Consider the following 20,385-nt stretch of genomic DNA (forward strand, 5'->3'; position numbering starts at 1 on the left):
CAGATGTGCTGATGGAATCAGACTTTTGAGCTTTTGAGACTGGAGGCAAATGCTGGACTGTGTTAATTAAATTTTATTACTTTTGCATCTTAGTGACACAGCTATTGTATAATTTTTCTTTTAATGTATGGCGTTTTAAAGCTGACCATCTCCAACAACAAGGGTCTTGCTAACCACAGGGTCCCTTGTTTTGCCCAGCACCTTATTGGATTTCAAAAGGTAAAAAGAGTAAATCTCGCTCTTGGTGGTGAGAGATAAAAGAATGAAATCCCCATAGAAATCCAACTTGCAAGATAAGTTTGATGTTTTGTGCGGAGTGTGTGCAGAGAACCCCTCTTCTGTCTTCCATATAAAATTTTCTATAAAACCAACATTTCTTAATAATGCATTTTCATGTTATTTTGGAAAAACTCTAAGAGGAGTTGAGTTCTCATTGTGGGTTGATGCGAGGCAAAAACCAAAAACAATCAACAATAAAACAAAACAAAACACCAGAAACAATACATCTGAACTCAAAGCCAGGAAGAGGACACGGCTGACATTTAAAGCCATGTTTGAGGAAATTCCTTTTGTAGTTGTTATGTACCTCTAGGTAAAAAGATCTGGAAATTCTAGATTCATTTAAGTAAAATTTTCCAACCTTAAACAGCCAAGGACGTTCTTCAGATCCATTATTTTTCTTTCTTTTTTTTCCTTGCAAGCATGTAACTGGTTTCAGTAGGCATTTAAGAAACATGGCCAGTCTAGTTTTACAAACAGCACTAGCTGAACCAGCCACATTTTTTACCTGCAGGCTGCCAGCTTTCCAAAAGAGGAAAAATCCTTTCATATTTTACTTATACAAAAGACTTATTTGCCTTGCAGAAGGTCTCGGCCTCGGGTTCTCACGTGTAGTCCTCCAAATCAAGAGAACAGACAAGGCATATTCACGAAGAACACACAGGATTATATTTTTGCTCATTGGACACACCTTGTACCTTTGCATTTTCCTTTTTAAGTAAATTCTATATTGCACTCAACTTCATGCAAATCACTAGCAGGAAGTAGGAACCTAAGAGCAAGTACATTTCAAATCATGCCAGGATTCATGCAGGTTCAGGATTGCCCTGTTTCACTAAAGGATACTAGAAAGAAGATGTGTCATTTTCTTCCAGCAAGTTTAACCCATCAGCCCTTCAGAAGGCATAAAGACCAGAGGCAGACCCTCTAAATTCTGAACAATTTCCCCCAGGTGAATACTGCAATGGGACCACTGTTGAGGTACTCTCCTCCCACCCTCCTCTATTGTGAAAGAAGCTGTTTATTGCAAGTAGCAACAAGATTTCTTTAAAAAAGGATTTTGTTGCCCTTCTCCACTAATTGCTTTTTTGGCATTCTCCTGTCCACCTCTTTTTATTATCCTGCAAAATGATCATGAACCTATAGAATGTTTTAGACTACAAATGCCAAAAGGCAGAGCAATTTCAGTAAGCCCTGGTGAACCCAGATGGCCCGATATGAAGATCCCCTGGAAACAGACTTTGTTATAAAAGACTCCACATGCAGACGTCAAATGTGAACCAGGGAAAGATAGAAATGCAGAGAGTCTCGCTCCCCTGTCTTGGTAAATCTGGGCCTCATTTCAATTAAAGCTGAAGTGAAGACTCCTCCTTGAATGGTTCAAATGCCTCGAAATGGAAGGGAGAAGTGAGCTGTAGACTGAGGCAAAAGTACATACTGTATTTATAATCGAACACAGCTTTTTATATAATTACATCCTTGTGCACTTTTTATTTTTGGTTCTTAAACAAAGTCACTCAGATGAAATTAAAGAGTGTGCAGGAGAAGGTGCTTCTATGCTTCTTCCAGTTTCTATGGCAACTCAGGGGCATCTTATTCAGCTGCCTCATTGACTGAGTGTGCCCAAGTGATTCTGGCTGCAACTTTAGCTCCTCCCTGGAAAAGGCAGGGAGGAGTGCTTTGTTGACCTTATGGCCACCAAAAGAACTCATGATCGGACTGAAGAAAACCTCTGACATGTTAATTCAACTTTTCCTCATTTTGTCATATATGGTTGCCATCTGACAGTGCTTTTGCCGAGAGTGTTTTGTTAGAAATGTGTGTATAGTTGCCTTTGAAATATCTCTATTGGTAAATAATCTGTTTTTATGAGAAAGTTCCTAATGCAGCCATCTATATAATGTAAAGGAACCTCCTATATACTAATCGACGAGACACTCTCTTTGTTTGCAGGACCAAATGAAGAGTTGCTTAACTGGGGACTTTAGATGTAAAACTGTATTAGCAAAAATGTAAAAAAACAAAATCCAAGTAAAATGACAAAGTCTGAGACTTGATTCATTTGTTTGTTGTACTAAATTGAATGTTTGCCAAGGGATGTCTTTCCGTCCATGTGTCAGGACTGGGGAAGTGCTGAGGTGAAGATGATTCACAGAACTAATCGCAGCAGAATATGGGGTCAGAGCAGTCATTTAGCAGGAGGGAGGGAAAGAACAGGGTTCACAGGAGCAAAGTCCTTACAAAACTAACTTAAACTTTAAGAAGAAACACTTTCAAATTTTAGGTTAAACATTGCATTAGGTAACCATGCTTTATTACTGTAACTTTATTAAGAGTCATTTTTGAGCACTACTAATTACAGCAACAACAAACAGAGTGGCAGGCAAATGATAGAGAATTAAAAATGTGTGGGAAGAAGGAAGAAAAGAGGAGAGAAGTGAAGAGGAAGGTAGGAAGAGAAGGAGGGAAGGAAGGAGGAAAGAAGAAGCAAGGGAGGAGAAAAGAAGGAAAGAAGAAGGAAGGAAGGGACGGAGGGAGGGGAGGGGAGGGAAGAGATGGGGGGTAGGGGAGGGGAGGAAGAGAAGGAAGGGAAACAAGGAAACAGGGAAGGAAGGAAGAAGGGAGGGAAGGAGGGAGAGAGGGAGGAAGGAAGGAAGGAAGGAAGGAAGGAAGGAAGGAAGGAAGGAAGGAAGGAAAGGATGGAGGAAGGAGAACATACATGCTATTTTTGAAATGTCTCTGGCATTGGAGTTTCTCTATGCTTAATTTTCTTACATTTCCCTAAACCAAGAAATTGTCATAACGTTTTTACCTCACAGTTCCATAACTTTTATAGCAGTAGAAGCTTGTTTGGGTGTGTGTGTGTTTGTTGTCAGAAAGCAGTCTATCAAAATCAAACCAAATATACACAAACATTTAATTTTTCCTTGAGGGACTGTTTGACCTATAGAATTTCCATTGTAAGAGTAAAAAATATATAGATTGTAAAGTAATGTCTTCTGATTATGACTGTGTGTCTATACAAGTATTATGTTTGTAAATAGTTGTTTTTTAACTAAGTTGATTTTAAGGTTATTGTTACTGATATATGGCAAATGGTTTCAAGAGAAGTGGCTAGAAGGAGGCTAGGAGGGGAAGAAAATGGTATGTATTATATTTTAAAGGTCTTACATATTTTAATTTTAAGATATTATGAAGTTGAGAAAATAGGTTTGTCTCACCAAACTTACACATTAATGTGAATGTTTGCAGATAGTTTATCTAGAATTCAAGGGTAAAAATCAAAACAAAAGGTAGAAGTTACCATCATGAATTAGAAAACAAAGTGAGAGGGAAAGAAAGCGAGAGAGAGAGAGAGAGAAAGCAGTTTTTTTAAGCCAGGTAAGATTATTTATAGACATTTGAGATGTCCTTCCAAGTTATCATAGCAGAAGGTTGCTTACTTAATCCAAGTCCACTCTCTTGGTGCAGCATATTTTGTAAAGCCTCCTGGGTCATTTGAGCCAAATCAGAACCATTGACAATTAAACAACCAAACCATCTCACTAATTCCATGCTCTTTATAGTCACTCATTGGTTGTTTTGTAGGACATGATATTTGCTATCTTAATTATCCAACTTTGTCACTTAAATGTGGTTCTGATTGAGTTCTGGATTTTTCTGAACATAGAATTTAACCTTAACCAAAAAGTTATAAAAAATTTTGTCACAAATAAAATATTCAAATGATGTGCTCTGAAAATGATTCCCAATAGGGTGTTTCAAAAATAATTGAATCCACAGTGACCTCCCTGGAAAGATATTTAATCTTCCAAATGAAGACGTCCACACATGGAGGAAAAGAACAGTGAGTCTGCACAGTGCCTAATAGATCCTAAGTACTCAGTAATTGGTAGTTATGTGTTATATACAAACTTTTTATATCTAAAACCCAGTTACTTTTCTTAGTTTTTAAGACAAAATAAATATATAACCATACCACCCATTTCCTAAGTTGTGATTGATTGGAGACCAAGTCCATACAGAAAACTCTGAGTGCCCAGTACTACATTATAATTGCTTAACAAATTCTTGGTTGAGTTGAATAGAATTTTCTAAAGTCAAACTCTTTAATGGCCTCAACCTCTTAGAATATAATCTCAAACCTGAAATAAAAAAGATCTCTGAAAATCAGTATAATGAATATAAAACCCCTGCACAGAAGCCAGGTCATTTGTGTCTTCTCTGGGCCTTCCAAACCTCCCTGCTATTACCTATGACATTAGTCATAGAGGATTATGTGATATCCTCTCTGATAATCTATGTTATATATGATATGATGATATATGATAAACTTATCATATATGCTATGATATATATATGATACAATATCCTATATCATAATGGGTTGATCTGATTTATTTGACACAGAGAATAAGCAGCAGAAAACAAACTAGTACTAGGGGACTTCTGGCAGTGGACAAAATATTAGCTGCTGGTTTCATGATAAAAAAAGATTAAAAAGCATATCCCATCAGAAAGAGGTGCACATATTAGCTTGAGTCACATAAGGAAATGTTAAATAATATATATCATCTTTTGAATAAGGCAGATAATTGTATAATATTTTAGAAAACCATTCCTCCAAAACAAAAAAAAATGCCCTTGAGGTGACAAATTTCAGTTAGTTGGAGAGAGCCACTTCCTAAGTAATTATTCACCGTTATTATTCTGTTTAGTAACACTCACGTGCTGCCTCTGGTTTACCTTGCTTCAATTCCTCCCTTGCGAATTCTTATCTATCGGGTCTTCCCCTTTCCCCCAGCCATTCTACTTCTCTACTTTCCAAAGGAGGACGACCAGCTCCCCTGGTTTGCCCAGAGCTTTTCCAGTTTCAGCACTGAAAGTCTTGCACGCTAGAAAACCCGAGTCCCAGGCAAATCAGGACAGCTGGACACCCAGTTCCTAAGTCAGGCACTCTGATACCCTTACTCTACTTGTGCTTTGCAGGTACTACCTTGTAATTAGATGTTTCTCTTTTTATAAAATCATTATAACAACTCTCAGATAGTGACTAATCATTAGGTCACTCAGCTCCATGGTCTGAAATATTCTGAAGAAACACTGAGGTCCTGAAATAAGCTGATCACGGACTTGGTTCTTTACTTCATTTAAAGGGCATAGACCTAGCCATCCTTTATTTAGTTATGCGTTTATTCACTCACTCAAATTTGGGCAAACAAATACGATTCATTTAATCAGTTTTGCTAGCTTGAAAATGAACATTTCTAGAGGGAAATTTGGTTTTTTGTTTGCAGGTATGACCTGGGAAGCTGCTGCTTCTGAAGGCTAGAGCTTGGAGGTCTTGCCTCACTTGTCACTCAAAAGACAGTCCAAGCAAAAGGACTCTGAAATTCCACCCCTGCCTTTTCTTTTTGTGTATGTATTTAATAAAATAAAAAATAGAGGCCTGTATAGCATGCAACTCACTGCCTGGCGTTACCATAACCGGTCTTGCTTAATTATCTCAATTGCCCAGAGATTGTGTTACACCTTTGGCTGCCTACCATGGGCAGAACGCAAAAGTGTGGATGTGGTCGGGTTCCTGCAGCTTGGTTAGTAACAGAACTTTGTGGTTTCGCCTGGAGACAGATCTAAACAATTCCTCATTAATTGAAATTAATCTTAAGTTTGAAATTTACCCAAATCCCACAACCAGTGTTTGTAATTATTCTACTCCTTGTAAGTTGTTCTCTCCACCAAACATTAAATGAGGAATTTAGGAACAGGTTATGAACGAGGCAAGAATTCTGCACTAACGTATGCTGTGCAAACAAAAAGGATGTATCTTCATTACTGAAAAGGATACAAACTGAAAAGCAGAAAGGTCTTAAATGGTGAAGCTTTTACCGAGAATATGTACGAAAAGAAAGCGCATAGAGCAGTCACAAAAAGCACAGCCTAGTATTGAATGGCCTCAATTTGAGTCTCAGCACTAATGATTCCTGTATGCACTTGGACAAGGTGCCTAACCTCTCTGAGCCTTATTGTCTTCATTTCTTGAATGAGGATAATAATACAGCCTATTCCATTGACTTGCGTTAAGACTAAATTATTTAGTACTTAGGATTTAGAGTCATATTTGAAACATAAATAATAATTGCCATATTAAAGAAAAAATAGCAAGGTGCAACCCATATTTTAGAATGCAAATTTTCTCCGTATTTCCAACCTTGAAAAACATTTATTTATTTCCAATTTGCCAGAGAAAGTGGAGGGACTACATATCCTTGGTAGCTTTGTGACCTGAAACGATATATAGTTTAATGGATAAAACTAGGTTTAGATGCAGGTAAAACCGGAATCCAAATACTACCCCATTGATTCATTAGCTTTAAAATTCATACTCAGTTTCTTCACCTAAAACAGGGGTCAACACACTACCGGCCATGAACCAAATCTAGCCCACTGGCTGTAGATGTTAGTAAAATTTTTTTGAAACACAGCCATACCATTTGTTTTCATATTGTCTGTAATGGCTTTCACATTCCAAGGCTGAATTTGCATAGTTGAGACAAAGACCCTCTGGTACATAAAGCCAAAAAATACTTACTGCCTGGCCCTTTACAGAACTTATTTGCCAAGTCTTAATCTATAATACGAAATAATAATATCCTGATTTGGTTTCTGTGGGAATGAGATAAAAATAATATGTAATGCAAGAACTCTACACATAGTTGAGACTCAATAAAGAGCAACTACACATTATCACCCATTAAACAGAGAATCAAAATCTAAACTTGATAATATTTCTGTTAGTTTTTTTTTTTTTTTTTTTTTTGCTTGTTTATTGGTCTTTTGTATTCCCTTTCTACCTAGGCTATTCTATCCAAAAACAAAATATGAGCTTGACTTCCTCTAAGTTGAATTAAACTAATCTGCCACCCCACTGCACCTGTCTGTTGAGGCCATTTCTATGGCTCTATTCATCTAACCTATCAGGGTTTATGTTCTATTGTTTGGGAACATTTGCTTTATGGTGTTTTAGAGTAATCATACGGGAAGCCCAAAGATTCTTCCACCAATTTGTTTTCAATTTTTAATTTTTTTATTTAGAAATAATAAAATAAGACATAATATATAAAAATATGTACAATCCATGGTTTGTGCAGTACAATAGGAAGACTTTAGATACAAAAAGACAGCAAATGGGAAAATAATAACTATCACGATTGTCAATGGCTAGGATTGTTCAACTTGCCAGAGCCCAGAGCTGAAACCCAAAATTGCTAGAAAAGAGATTCTACTTTGCTGAGGGTTGGGGATGGGCAGGTAACTATGCCACATTTTTTTTTTTTCCACCTTAACATTATTAGACACAGAGTGAAAAAGAACTCACTGTACTTCTCAGGACAAGCTTTTGCTTTTACTGAGTGGTTTATTATAAAATATGAAGTGACATTTATTAATTGTAAGGGAAATAAGATTTATGGGACAGAACTCATCAAATAAACATCCAGAGTTGGGATAGGAGTGTACTAGGAAGAAAGGAAATAAAGAGAAGAAAGAATGCATTAACAGAATAAAAACAAAGTAAAACAAACTTTTCTAGGAATTTGGAAATGACAACAGTGCTGTAGTGACATCTTTAAAATGTCTGATTCAAGTATACTCTTAGAGGGATAGAAAACTACTCCTTTCTCAATAATCAAAATAGAGTTCACTTTGTCTACATTTTATTTAAAAATAGGATAAACAGGAATCTATGGCTCCCCCCAAAAATATAGTGCCCTTCCAGATACGGGCAAAAATTCTTTAAAAGGGAATAAATCCGAAGTAAATCCAACAGGGAATCTGCTTGCAATAGAGAAGCAACACACATCTGGGAATCGACCCCAGATATTTATGGTGAGTCCCCTCCATCTGCATTCTAATGACATGTGTACACTAATTAAGGAGACCCAGTCGGTAAGGACAAATATTTTGAAGGTAAAATGCAGCAATCAATGTCGTGCATTACCTGTGTCTTGGCTCTTGACAAAAAAAAAAAAAAAAAAGAGAAAGAAAAAATTGCCGTTTAAAGCTTGTAACTGTTAAAACACTAATAACTAGAAAAAGGTTTCAAATGAACAGTCCATGCTGAAATAAATAACAGAAGAACATAGCAATACGAACCTTATAAGGCTGGTATATATTTGCTAAAACCATGCTAACCGGTAGCATATAGGTACTAGCTCTCAGAAATTACTGCACTGAAATTATACTTTCTATGGCAATTATTTTTCTTTACAGACGTCTATTTACATTTGGCTTTAAATATGAAAATATCTGATAAACTTTATAAAATGTACACTTTAAAAACATAGCTTCTGCAAAATTTTCTTGAAAAAACAAACCTGTGCACCAGAAATTTTATATTTTTTTCTCTTTTTCAGAAATAAGTTGAAAGATTTCCCTCCCGCTTTCTTGCCCCCCCCATACCCACCCCCTTTCAAATTTCTCAAGTCTTTTTAAGTGGCAGCACTGTGTGTTTAGGGGGAGCCTCTTTTGTGGTCACCCCCATTCTCCACTGTATCTTCATTTAATTTACATATCACTGAATACTCTTTGGTTTGATTATTTTCCTTTGCAAAACGTCATAATAGCAGCAGCTGAAGCCCTCAATATCCTCTCACTGTCAAGAACCAAATTGTTGCCTCTTCTGTAAGTTTTCTTGTCCACTCAATCCCTAATTCCTCCAACTCTTTAAACACCTTCCCAAACCTGCCTTTACATTTGGATCTAAAACAACCACTTGCTTAACATCGCTTTCTTTGTTTCATTGAAAATAACACCTCAGTTTTCAAAGCCATCAAATCTGAAGGCTGAAAACAGCAAAAATTGTCATAGTTTTGCAGGCACGGCATTCAGATATGGCTGTTCAAGAACCAAAGACCATCACAAACATCAATTTACAAAATACATGATTCTAGAACAGGCTGTTTTTTAATGGCATACAGAGATATAATACCATAAGAGAGTTGATTTTGAGACTCCAATTAAAAAGAAAAGTCAGTAACCCCAGAATTCACAAATAGGGAACTTTAAATTAAAAAAAAAAAAAAGAGTTCCATTATTGAGCTTCAGTGAGAAAAAAAATAACGTTCCTAGCAAGGCAGTCAGCCAGGCAGGGGAGGCTTCTGGAAAACAATGTGTCCTTCCTTAGTAACCTGCTCTAGGGCTCCACAGGAGACAATGCGTAGCTCACATTCAGTCATAAGTATGCACACAGAAAAGGGAAATAGCCGTTTTAGACCATTATCTCCTTTACTTGTGATTATGTTATATTTTTATGGCTCTCGTTGACCCTAAAATACTGAGACATTTTCATGACTATCCTCTGCCATAAAAAAGGCAAGTTTCCTCTCCCTCCTAAATACTTGATCTGAAGTGCTGCATCAAACTGGCTTGTCCACACCTCCCTGTTTCCCCACTTTGGCATTCGCCACCCTATCTGACACTGTAGGACTCAATCCAGACAGACTGATCAGAAGAGCAAGCGTGGAGGCCAGGTGTGGCATCTTCTCTAAGGTGAAGGTGGGCTGGTGATGTCCTGACAGTCCAGGCAATAAATTCAGCAGCAAGGGTTTAAACCCATTTATTTTTCATGCTGGATGGCTCAGTTTTGAGAATGCCAGGATGCCAAGGAGGTCCTATGAAGATCTTATCTTATGAAATGAATTTTGGAATGTGCAAAAGGAAAAGCCCAGAAAAATATAAGAGTACATCACCATCTCGCACACTACACATGAGCCTGGCCAGCACTGCCTAGCAGGAAAGGATGGATGTTGGTATTGTGTGTGCGTGCCCCTTTCTTCTTCTTCCTCTTAAAATAAAAAAGTTACATGAAAGGACAAAATTTTAAAAAGCACTACACTGACTAGACTCGGTGAGTTTGATGCTCTATTTTCTGAATAAGGTGCAAAATGAACCGGCGGTTCAAGGTCTTGCTGAGGTTCAAAGTTATTGTCTCTTGATTTCAAGGCAGCCCATGGGGCTTTGTTTTCTTTTAAGTGTAAGCTCCACTGTGCAAAAATATGCATTATCTTTGGTATTTATTTTAGGTAGTTTAACTTAAAATTTGAGATAACCCATTAACATCATGGAGGAAAAAAAAACAACAACAACAACCCAGAGGCTACCATTTGGCTAGTGTTACATAATGCCCTTATGTAACAAAGAGAGAGAGAAAAAAAAATCAATTCTAGCAAACAAATTACTGGCCTCAAAAAATCAGGCTCTGCTTTGGCAGTTAATAGCCAAATACTTGCCACTTTGAAGCGCATCATGAGCTTTCAGTAAAGTTCAACACTGACTTTAAAACTACACAAAAGGAAAACTACACTGCAACAAAAATACACATTTGTGTTCATGTAGTTAGCAGCTTTTCAAAAATTAAGGCAGAGTCTTGCCTTTGTTATGCCATTAAAAACATCCTTGTTCCCTAAAGAGAAGCATTCTGGATAAATCAAATACCCAACCAAGGCTTGCCTGCAAGTTCAAGTTTTGGAAAAACACAAAACAAAACATAAAAACCCATAACTTATTCTACAATATCTATGTGCCATCGGGTCACATGGAGACATGGTTAGTGCTTTATGCTAATCATGGAGCTTACAGTCTTTCTTTGAAACCATTGTGCTTGCCTCAGTCCCTTGTGGCCGCTTGCTTGACCCATCTTGACCAGTACCGTCATGTGTATAAACTGTTTTGGGCCTCTGACCAACAGACCATGTTGTAAAGTAACTATTCCAGAGAAGGAATCAGTCAGTCATATCTCCGACTCTCGCCGTAAGGGCCTGGGCTCTAGAGGTACACTTGCCTGGTTGTGAAGGTCTATGTCAGGGGGCGTGTCCGTACTAGTGCTTTCTGGAACTCCATTTTCACTGTCATCTTCCTCTTTGCTTGTGAGGGCAACTTCATTTTCATAGCAAAATGAATTCGCATTTGAGAGGATATATTTCTTTTCTGCTAAGTCTCTGGCACTACAAAGGGGAGTGTTGGGGACTTCGTAAGTTTTGTGGAACCTGGAATAGTCCACTTTGTAGTAGTGCTTCTCTTCAAAGAGCACAGGCTCATAGCGGTGGCCCCACAGGATTTCATTTGCTAGATAAGAGCTACGGCACTGTGTTGTCATGGCAGTGGCTTCCACCATGCCTTCCAGTATGACCACGATTTCAAAGTCTGCGTTGTCAATGTCCTGTTTACTCAAATCATATAAAGGACTGTCTTCGTCTATTTCATGGACTATAGTGATTGGGGACACCAGAAATATACGATCGATTCCACTGTCAAATCCAACATTGATGTCTATTTGATCCAGAGGGATATACTCCCCTTCAGAAGTAATTCTGGATTTGAGGAGCTGTGCTCGAACATGAGCTTCCACCAAGTGGCTTTTCCGAAGATTGCCCACTCGCCACATCAAACACAGCTTGCCGTCTCTCATGGCAATCACAGCATTGTGACTGAAGACAAGAGTCTCGTTTCTCTTCTTTGGCTTTGCCATCTTGGCCATGACTGCGCCAATGATGAAAGCATCGATGATGCAGCCCACGATTGACTGGAACACCACCATGAAAACAGCAATTGGGCATTCATCCGTGACACACCTGAAACCATAGCCTATGGTTGTCTGGGTCTCAATAGAGAAGAGGAAGGCAGCCGTGAAGCTGTTGACCTCGGACACACAAGCTTTGCCCTCTTTGGATGCATCCAGGTCCCCATGGAGCAGAGCTATCAACCAAAACACACAGCCAAAAAACAGCCATGACAGGACGAAAGCCAGGCAGAAGATAACCAGCATCCACCGCCAGCGAATGTCCACACACGTGGTGAAGATGTCTGCGAGGTACCGTTGCCCCTTCTCACCCACATTGATGAACTGAACATTACAGTGGCCATCTTTCTTCACAAAGCGGCTCCTGCACTGTTGTCGGGTGTGGACTTTACTCTTCCCGTTCCCAAAGCCATTTGCAACTGCCATGGTGGCCAGCTTCATACCGTCTTCTTCTGAAGAGACGATGCTGTAGCGGTTGGTTCGCACACTGCCCATCGCTTCTGCTGGGGACTCCAGTGCTTCTGCTTTGGAAAACAGTCTGAGTTTTTGCAAAACGCTTTGGAGAAACAGTTTTGAATGTTCGGTGAAGACACACACACAAAAAAAAAATGAGGAGAGATGGGTGTCTCTGGGAGCCTTGCGGTTCTACCGAGGTCTGTCTACTGACATGCAGAGTTACTTTAATAACTCAGCTGACATCCAGAGAACATGTCCTGCAAGAAAAGACAGATTGTGCATTACAAAATAAGCCACTCTTAAAGAATTCTACTGTCTAAGACAATATATCCTAACAAAAACACATAATCAGGTAAAGATAAGTATACTTTACATTAAATTATAAGGTTTTAAATTTCTTTGTATCCTAAGCATGCTTTGTAAAACTTTTATTTAAAAGCATAAAGTCGTTAAACACAGAAGAGTTGTCTGTGACAGCTGTTCAACCAAAATGTCAGGTCAGGTCATTTTGGCCAGGGATCTAGAATATTCTATTTTTCAGGTCTACCTCTCCCTTCTCTTATTCTCTTCTTCTGCCTGCCCCACTTGCTAGGATCCCTGTTAAGCAGATGAAAGACTGTCTGATTCCAAGGTTTGTCATAACATTTTTGGAAAAGGGACATGTTTAGGAAACTTCACGTGGATGCAGCATTGATATTCCCTGAGTTGCATATGCATTACGGGCGAATATTAGAGCCCCTGATGGCAAGGTTGAAATCGGAAGACAGATTATTTTGTTTAAATGATATAACTGAGCAGACCGGATAGGCTGACGAAATGCTACAGGAAGAAAAGTCAGATTCCCACCTATAAATATAATAGTGAAGTGGATTTTGGAGTAGGCTTGACTGAGTGTGTATCCTGAAAACAGAGGGAACTAGTGGACAAAACCTCCTACGATGGTGAATACTGCCCCTATTGCTTATAATAATCTGAAATGGATCCCAGTTTCTGGATACTGTTTGGGCTTGCTTCATCACTTCTCCCAATTTAAGCAACCACTATGCAGAAATGCCTGCTAAGTCTCTATTAGTACAGGTAATTCTGGCTTGAAGACTTTGAAGACGCAGGTTTGCTCTGGGGGATAGAGAGCAATTCTGTTGCCTAGCAATAAGAGTCCTGAAATTCTCCTGAGATGGGGCTGTCATGTGTAATGACAGGCTAAGAAGTAAGCACCGTTGTGCCAAAGGACCAGCTCTTTAGCGGATTGAGATAAGGCAGGAACTCATTTCATGTGAGTTCAATGCTGTGTTCTCCCAGACAGAGACAACTGTGTAAGGACAGATCATAAATGCCAGTCCGCTTACTTTCACTTCCAGCGCTGTTATTTGGTATAGGTTCCTATGGAGAAGGCACTCACCTTTACTTAATATGTGCAAATAGTAGTTCTCAGTTTTCTCCTATTGCCTCAGTCTTCCCTGGGTAAGAACTATCTATGTACTTTAACTTTCCATCTTCACTCCTAAGAAACTATTTCCCTTGACTAGCTAACAAAAAGCTAAGAGAAAGTCTAAGGTGTTTTCTTTACCAAATGTGTAATAACAAAACTAATAAGAGTCAGAACTGAAAAATAAAGCCCATCTTCAACTTTTCATACAACCAAATCCTTCTGCTATATTAAAGGGGGGCAATGAATAACTCATGAAAAGAGTCAGAAATTTGTTGACGCCTGATAATGAAGACTCCACTTTTTTCTTCTCCTCTAACTCCATTAAGATTAAACAGTTAACTGAACCGATTTCAGCCAAGCCAGCCGCAAACAAATAAAGCAATCCATTTATGTTTTTTTTTTTTGTGCGTTCCCTTAAAAAGAGGCAAGGTGCATTGCCTTTGAAAATGCCTTGTTACTGTCTTTTGACTTCTTCTTTATCCAAGTTATTATGCAAGAATGTGCCCCAACACATTTTTCCTGAGATTAGTCATCTATGAAAATTGCAATGTGTGTTACATTTTGGCAGCTTTTGACACCTAAATGATGCTCAGTTTGAAAGTGCCTTTGAATTACTTTATAAAAAGAAGTTACTGTGCTTTCTTAACCTTCCACCTGCTTCAATGTTTTGTCTGCTTCCCTGTGAAGTTTGCACTTGGACCAAAGAAACAAGAATCCTGCCCCTCAAAGTTCTAATCCTATACATGGACAGCATTTTTTAAGCAATTATTTCATCTTAGTTTTCTCACATTTCTAAACAGACAGAGACAGCAACAACACCAAACGCAGGTGTACGTTTCAAAAAAAAGGAGAACTTCATTTAATGAACGCTTTGTATTCTTGAGTTCTGATTGACTTCAGAACTTTGTATTATAAGCTGACACCAAGAAATTCCCTTTTCATGATTCAAAACAATCCTTCCAAGTGAGTTACCATTAGGGGCCATGAGTAGACAGTCTCAAATTTCTTCTGACTTATTTCTGTGCTCCTTCCAGATTAAGACATAACAACCATATGAAATCTAAAGACTGAATTATGACTTTCCAAAAATCTTGACCCCAGGACATTTGTTTGAATTCCACAAATCACACAATACCAGCTTCCTATGAATAGCTTTCCACATTTAGAATCTTGAAAGTAGCCTGTATTGAGAGACTATTATTGTCTTATTTCCATTGCTAATAACAGAATTTGTTCCACATGTGGAGCATCATTTAGAAATTTTACCATTTCTTCCTGGAAAGAGAAAAAGAGGAGTTTTGGGCTTTTTTTTTTTTTTTTTTTTTTTTGGCAAAATGAAAACTTTTGCCACTTCAAATAGATATGCCCCAAAACAGATTTATGTGTGTATGCATGTTCACACACATATAATATGTATTCAGACATTTTGTGGAGCTGATTACATAGCTAAAGTCTAGAACCTGTTAGGGTTTGATGGGGTAACGGTCTTAATGTTTCATGGTAAAAATTGCTTTCACTGTTAACCTGCCCACATGCCTGAGCGACTTTAAGCAAGCAGAAAACTTCCTTGTCCGGTCCTCTCACTAGCAATTACCAATTCGTGAGCAGCTGAGAAAAGCTATCATTAAAAAACAGGGCTTACATGCAACTTTATTTGAAGCATATATTCAAAATAATGTTTGAGATGCAATCAATTAGGAGTAGATGAGAACACTAAGTGATACAAACCCAGAGAACTGAAATTTGATTTGATGAACAATGTGTAAATTTCCCTTCCAGCCAAAATATTTAAAGGCCTAGATGTAAATTTCATGGACACAAATAATCATTTTTATCCAGGCCATAACCCATGATGTAGAAAGTATTTTTGGGAAATTGAGAGGTTACATGTGGTGCTGTTCATGTTAAGACTATTTATAGGCTGAGCCAAAATTAAGCATAAGCAATGGAAAAAAATAGTTCAGCGCTTTAAACTTAGGTAGATGTTAAAGGAGAAAGAGCTATGGATAAATGTAAGGTCAAGGAGATCACATGGTACAAATGGGGGATCTAAATTGCTTTCACTATATAGGTAATACTTCCAATATGGCTTACAAATAACTAAAAAAAATCAAATGAGAGTAAATGTGTCCTGTAATATGGTCATGGTGTGCAATGAATAGGAAAGTTTCTAAGGCTAGGAAATAAAGATAGCACAAGAAAACGTACTGGGCTGAGACAGAGGTCTGCTAATGAGTGTTTAGAGCAGCTATTCCCCAGCTGACGCCATATAGAACAGCCTGAGTGTGCTCTGGGCACATGTTGCTATGTGAGCACAACTGCTAGGAAAGCAACCTCTTAGAAGCTCAACAAACATGAGGGAGGAGGAGGGGGAAGTGGGGAGGGGAGGGGGGATACCCATCTATCTACGTGAGCCCCATGTCTAACATTTATACTCAAGGACACTTGGCTTGTAGCACTGCTCAGCATTTGCATACGCTGAAAAACACACATGTTTGGTAAATAAAAATATACACTTAAAAAATCTGAAACACTCAATCTGTGCAGGTAGTTGTTTTCAATCTTTCAGGCTATGCAAAAGTCATACAAGGACGCTACAGCTAACCAGAGATTCTACAACTCAGGAGTCCAAAGGATGTAGAAAGACTGTGTTCTTTTACTTTTTTAAAAAGCAAAATTCACAAGAGTTTAGGTCAAATATTTCTTATGGAGACCAAGAACATTAAAAAATAAAGTGTCATTAAAATATAAGAGAGGAGGAAGCTAAGTAAAATGGCCTTGACCTTATCCTCACCCTTTCCACCATGCTTCAGTTAACATCTCTTACCCCTTCTGAGCACCAGGATTTTTCCAGATAATCGCAAATAGAAATGAAACATTTGGAAGTGAGCAGGAAAACACTAACAAGTGTACAGATAATGTACAGCAGACACACAACAGTGGTTAGCGAGAGGAAATCTGGCAGCCTATTGATTATTAATGTGAAAAGAAAACAAATGGTAAAACGCAATATGGATTCTTTGCATATCCAAGGTTTTCAAATAACACCTTATTTCCTAACAGGTAAAATCTGAATTTATGAAAATCGTCAGAATTGACAGCCTTATCCTAGTGATCATCCTACGATATCCTTACCCAGACACAGACATTAAACTGCCCATTTCCTATCCCTATTTTTTTTCCAATTGTCATGATGAATCCATGCTATGATGCAATCTTTTTGCAGAATCAAGTCGTTTTGACTATTTTGCTTCCCTAAAACCACACTGTCTTCAAGCCAGGTATTAATACCATTATTACTGAAAATAACAAATTGGTTAGGGGAGAGTGATATGTAATGTGAAAGTTTTGCGATCCTCAGGCTCAAATCCAACTCGGGCTCCCGCTCTTCTTTCAGGAAGGCAACTTTGAGACACTCTGTTTGAAACTCACAGCTATACTCGAAGCAATGACGAAAAAAAAAAAAAAAGCCAAGGATCAAGAATAGTGCTAAGTCCCAAGGTTTGCCCAGGTTTAAGACCAGGGCTCAAGACGCACCCCCAAACCCGCAACCACGTTTTCTTTCTTTCTTCTTTTTTTCCCCCTTTAGAGTGAGAACCGAACACAGACGCTCTCGCCCTTGCCTCCAAACCCAGTATCTCGCTACAGCTGGTGCATTGGAAGTTATGAGCACAAACAGATGCTGCAGAGAAATCTGTTTCTATTGCTCAACTGTTCCAAGCATGTCTCAGTATTTTTAGCTCTGGGGATGTTCTGGTGCGCACACAAACTATAGAGGCATGATCTGGGACTCCGGAGTGTGAGTGAGCGCTACAGCAGTGTGACAGCTGGGCACCTCTGGAGCAGCGGGGCAGGGTAGGGTAGGGGACGGCGGCCAGAGTCCATTCCCCAGGACACACCGGCAGGAGCGAAAAGGAAGAAAACACAGCAGCCCTTACCTGTTGCTGGCGCAGGAGCATGGGGACATGGAGTGGAAGTGGGGGGTACAGAGGCATGTAAGATCCAGTGGTTTGTAAAAAGCGAGTGAGCCAAAGCAAACCAGAATTCCCAAGACCCAGCCTGCCGGCGCCGGGAAGGCTGCGCGCTGGCCAGGGCTCCAGTGCGCTCTGCAATATCCTGGGCTCTTTTGAGGCGGTCCGTGCGACACCGGCTCTCCTGGTCCCGCCCCCGGCCGCTGCCGGCCAATCGCAGCGCGCCTGGCCGCGCGGCCGGCCCCGGGAACCGCGGCGGGGAGGGGAGGATGCTGCGAGGCGTTGCCAGCGGAGGGAACCTGCCGCCTCCTCCTCCCCCTCCACCCTCGGAGCCCGGCCGGGGATTCGGGCCCGGGCCGGGGAGGAGGAAGTTGCGGCCCAGCTGGGACAGCAGCAGGTGGGAAGCTCCGCGCCCGGCTGTTGCGGCTGCCTGATTGCAGCCTGGCCTTGAGCAAAGCTTCCTACTCCGTCTGGAGCCCCACACACTTCCCGGTTCCCCCGCTCTTGGGCCGCTTGCCCTGCGTGCTCCTCGAGGGGCCTGCGAGGTGCCAGCGCCGCGTAGAGACCTTTGCCGCCGGGGCAGGATTGTTCGTCGGTCCCGGCGAGTCTCCCTCTCCCCTCCCTCTTTGCCGGAGCCCCTCGACCCTTGGAAGCCCCCCGAGGAGGCTGCAGCGCCCGGAGAAGCCACCGAGTCAATGGGGCGAGGGACTGGGGCGGGCGCGCGGAGCCCCCAGGATTGAGACGCGCGCAAGTGCGGCCACTGCAGCGCCGCTTGGCTGTTTCTTCTCCCGACTGTTCGCGAATTACTTACAAGGCGCCTAGGCTTCTCTGAAGGGTGGACGGCTCGTTCCCTCTCGCCTTGTCCGCCCTCAGTCTCTCCACCACCGCCCGGCACGCTTTGCTGATCTAAAATCAGAACAATTAGAGAGTAATGATTTTTTTTGGAATAGCAACTCCTACAGACACTCAGATCTGCCCTCGCTTCAGCGCCTCCCAGCCCTCATTCCCAGCAGCCAGGCGAGAGCGCGCACACCCCTAAAAAGCAACTTCAGTGTTAACCGGGTCTGGATCCTGGAACTTTATAAACTAATCCGTGTGTGTGTGTGTGTGTGTGTGTGTGTGTGTAAACCGAAGAGTAAATGCCTATTATTTCTGAGTACTTCGGTGTCCTAACGAAGCTTTGCTCCTAAAGGACAGGGTATATTTTAGGAGTCTTTCTTTCCACCGAGTTTTTTAAATGTTTATTTTCTCAAGCGATCAAATGTGTCTTTTGTGCAGTTTATTTAAACCTCGTAAGGCCTCCTTGAGTCGCTAAACTACTTTGGCAAACTAGCTGGAATTGTGGACGGCGCAGTCGGGGTGGATTTTTGTGTGTAGGAGAGGTGAAACTGACAATTCAAGGAAAGGTTCTGTGCGAGTCCCCACCTCCCATCCTCATATCCACACGTGGCCCCTAGGAGGTGCTGGTGAAATATGCTTGCTTATGTTTTGCAGATACGCACTTACTCCTGCCTTACCAAGTGTGCCTTTTTTCTTAGCACTGAGCAAGGTACTTAAAAGGATGTGCAAGAGATGATGCACTCAGTGTGACTGCTCTGATAGCCAAATGGCGATGTGGTTCCAGTTAATGTGTTGAGATTATACTGTTCACCAAGCCCTGTTACCAACTCTGTTGCCATGCACGTGGGATTAATGCCTGCCCCAAGGGAGGTCTTCTTTAACATCTATTTAGTCATGTGTTATTTATAAACAGCTTGAATTAATACTGTAAAATAGATGGATGTCTAAGAACCTAGGCTGTAGCCTAAAGCTAAAAGAACCTGAGGATAGACAAGTTAACTCTATATTAACCAAAGGATAATGAATGAGTTCACTGCTCAGTTCAATAAGCTTCTTCTGAAATATGCTTCCTCCTGGACTTCTAAGAAACAGGCCAAAAGTTTAATTATCCCTTAAAACATGTTATGCCTAAATAGAAAAAGGAAATTAATCATTTATAGATTTTCTCTTCTTTACTATGATTCAGTTGGTGCATCTGTAGATGGCTAGGAATTTTCCAAACCATGTGAATTCAGAGAGGCGACACTTTTGTTGTTGTTGTTTTTCCAGGTAATGAGCTCTCTTTGAAAACCAGTCACTCGGAAAGGGATGCCATTTTTATGCAACTTGGACTGAAATGGTTTGGCTTTAGTATTCTACTCTAATTAGAAAGAATACACCACAGGCCGAAATAGTTTCATATGATAGGAAAATCTTTAAAGAAAGATAACAGAGTTCTTAGATTATGGTTGGCTGTATAAATTTAGCTGGGCAGGGGGAGGAAGGTCATAATAAATGTATCCTGCTCTCTCTCATCAATTATCAGCATCACATCCCCCAACATTCTCTCCTCCCAAAGACTGAAGGATGTGCAGCAAAGCTTATATCTTGAAAGAGAAGGTTCGGGAAAAATTAATGATTTTAATTAGAACTTTCCAATCTAAGTAGAATCATTACCTTAATTAGCTAAATAAGGAACTATGAAGAATGAAATTTTGCAAATGAAATTTTGTAAATGCATGGTAGCATAGAATACCCCCATTGCTTCATTTTAAAAAAAGAAAATATAAATGCATTTTAATTAATAAATGACTTTTCATCATGTCCCTATTAGGAAAATTCTGTGTGCCAAT

At 40.0% G+C, this 20,385-nt stretch overlaps 1 protein-coding gene across 2 annotated transcripts; it reads right to left on the reverse strand.

Annotated features, from left to right (window-relative positions):
- Positions 1-7,343: 7,343 nt before the first annotated feature.
- On the reverse strand, positions 7,344-18,582 carry KCNJ2 (potassium inwardly rectifying channel subfamily J member 2). Of its 2 annotated transcripts, none has more exons than XM_063616552.1 (2): positions 18,525-18,582; positions 7,344-12,570 (listed from the first exon to the last, which is right to left on the reverse strand). In XM_063616552.1, exon 2 carries the CDS (start codon positions 12,350-12,352, stop codon positions 11,069-11,071), a length of 1,284 nt encoding a protein of 427 aa, XP_063472622.1. In that variant the 5' UTR covers positions 12,353-12,570; positions 18,525-18,582; the 3' UTR covers positions 7,344-11,068. The 2 variants fall into 2 exon arrangements, with proteins under 2 accessions (XP_063472622.1, XP_055098664.1); XM_055242689.2 differs by lacking the exon at positions 18,525-18,582 and adding an exon at positions 17,681-17,850.
- Between the last annotated feature and the right edge of the window lie 1,803 nt (positions 18,583-20,385).

Source organism: Symphalangus syndactylus, chromosome 14, assembly GCF_028878055.3.
Source record: "Symphalangus syndactylus isolate Jambi chromosome 14, NHGRI_mSymSyn1-v2.1_pri, whole genome shotgun sequence".
NCBI classification, from domain to species: Eukaryota; Metazoa; Chordata; class Mammalia; order Primates; family Hylobatidae; genus Symphalangus; species Symphalangus syndactylus.

Excerpts from the sequence above, each read along its gene's own strand:
- KCNJ2 (XM_063616552.1), bottom strand. The coding sequence starts at position 12,352 with ATGGGCAGTGTGCGAACCAACCGCTACAGCATCGTCTCTTCAGAAGAA.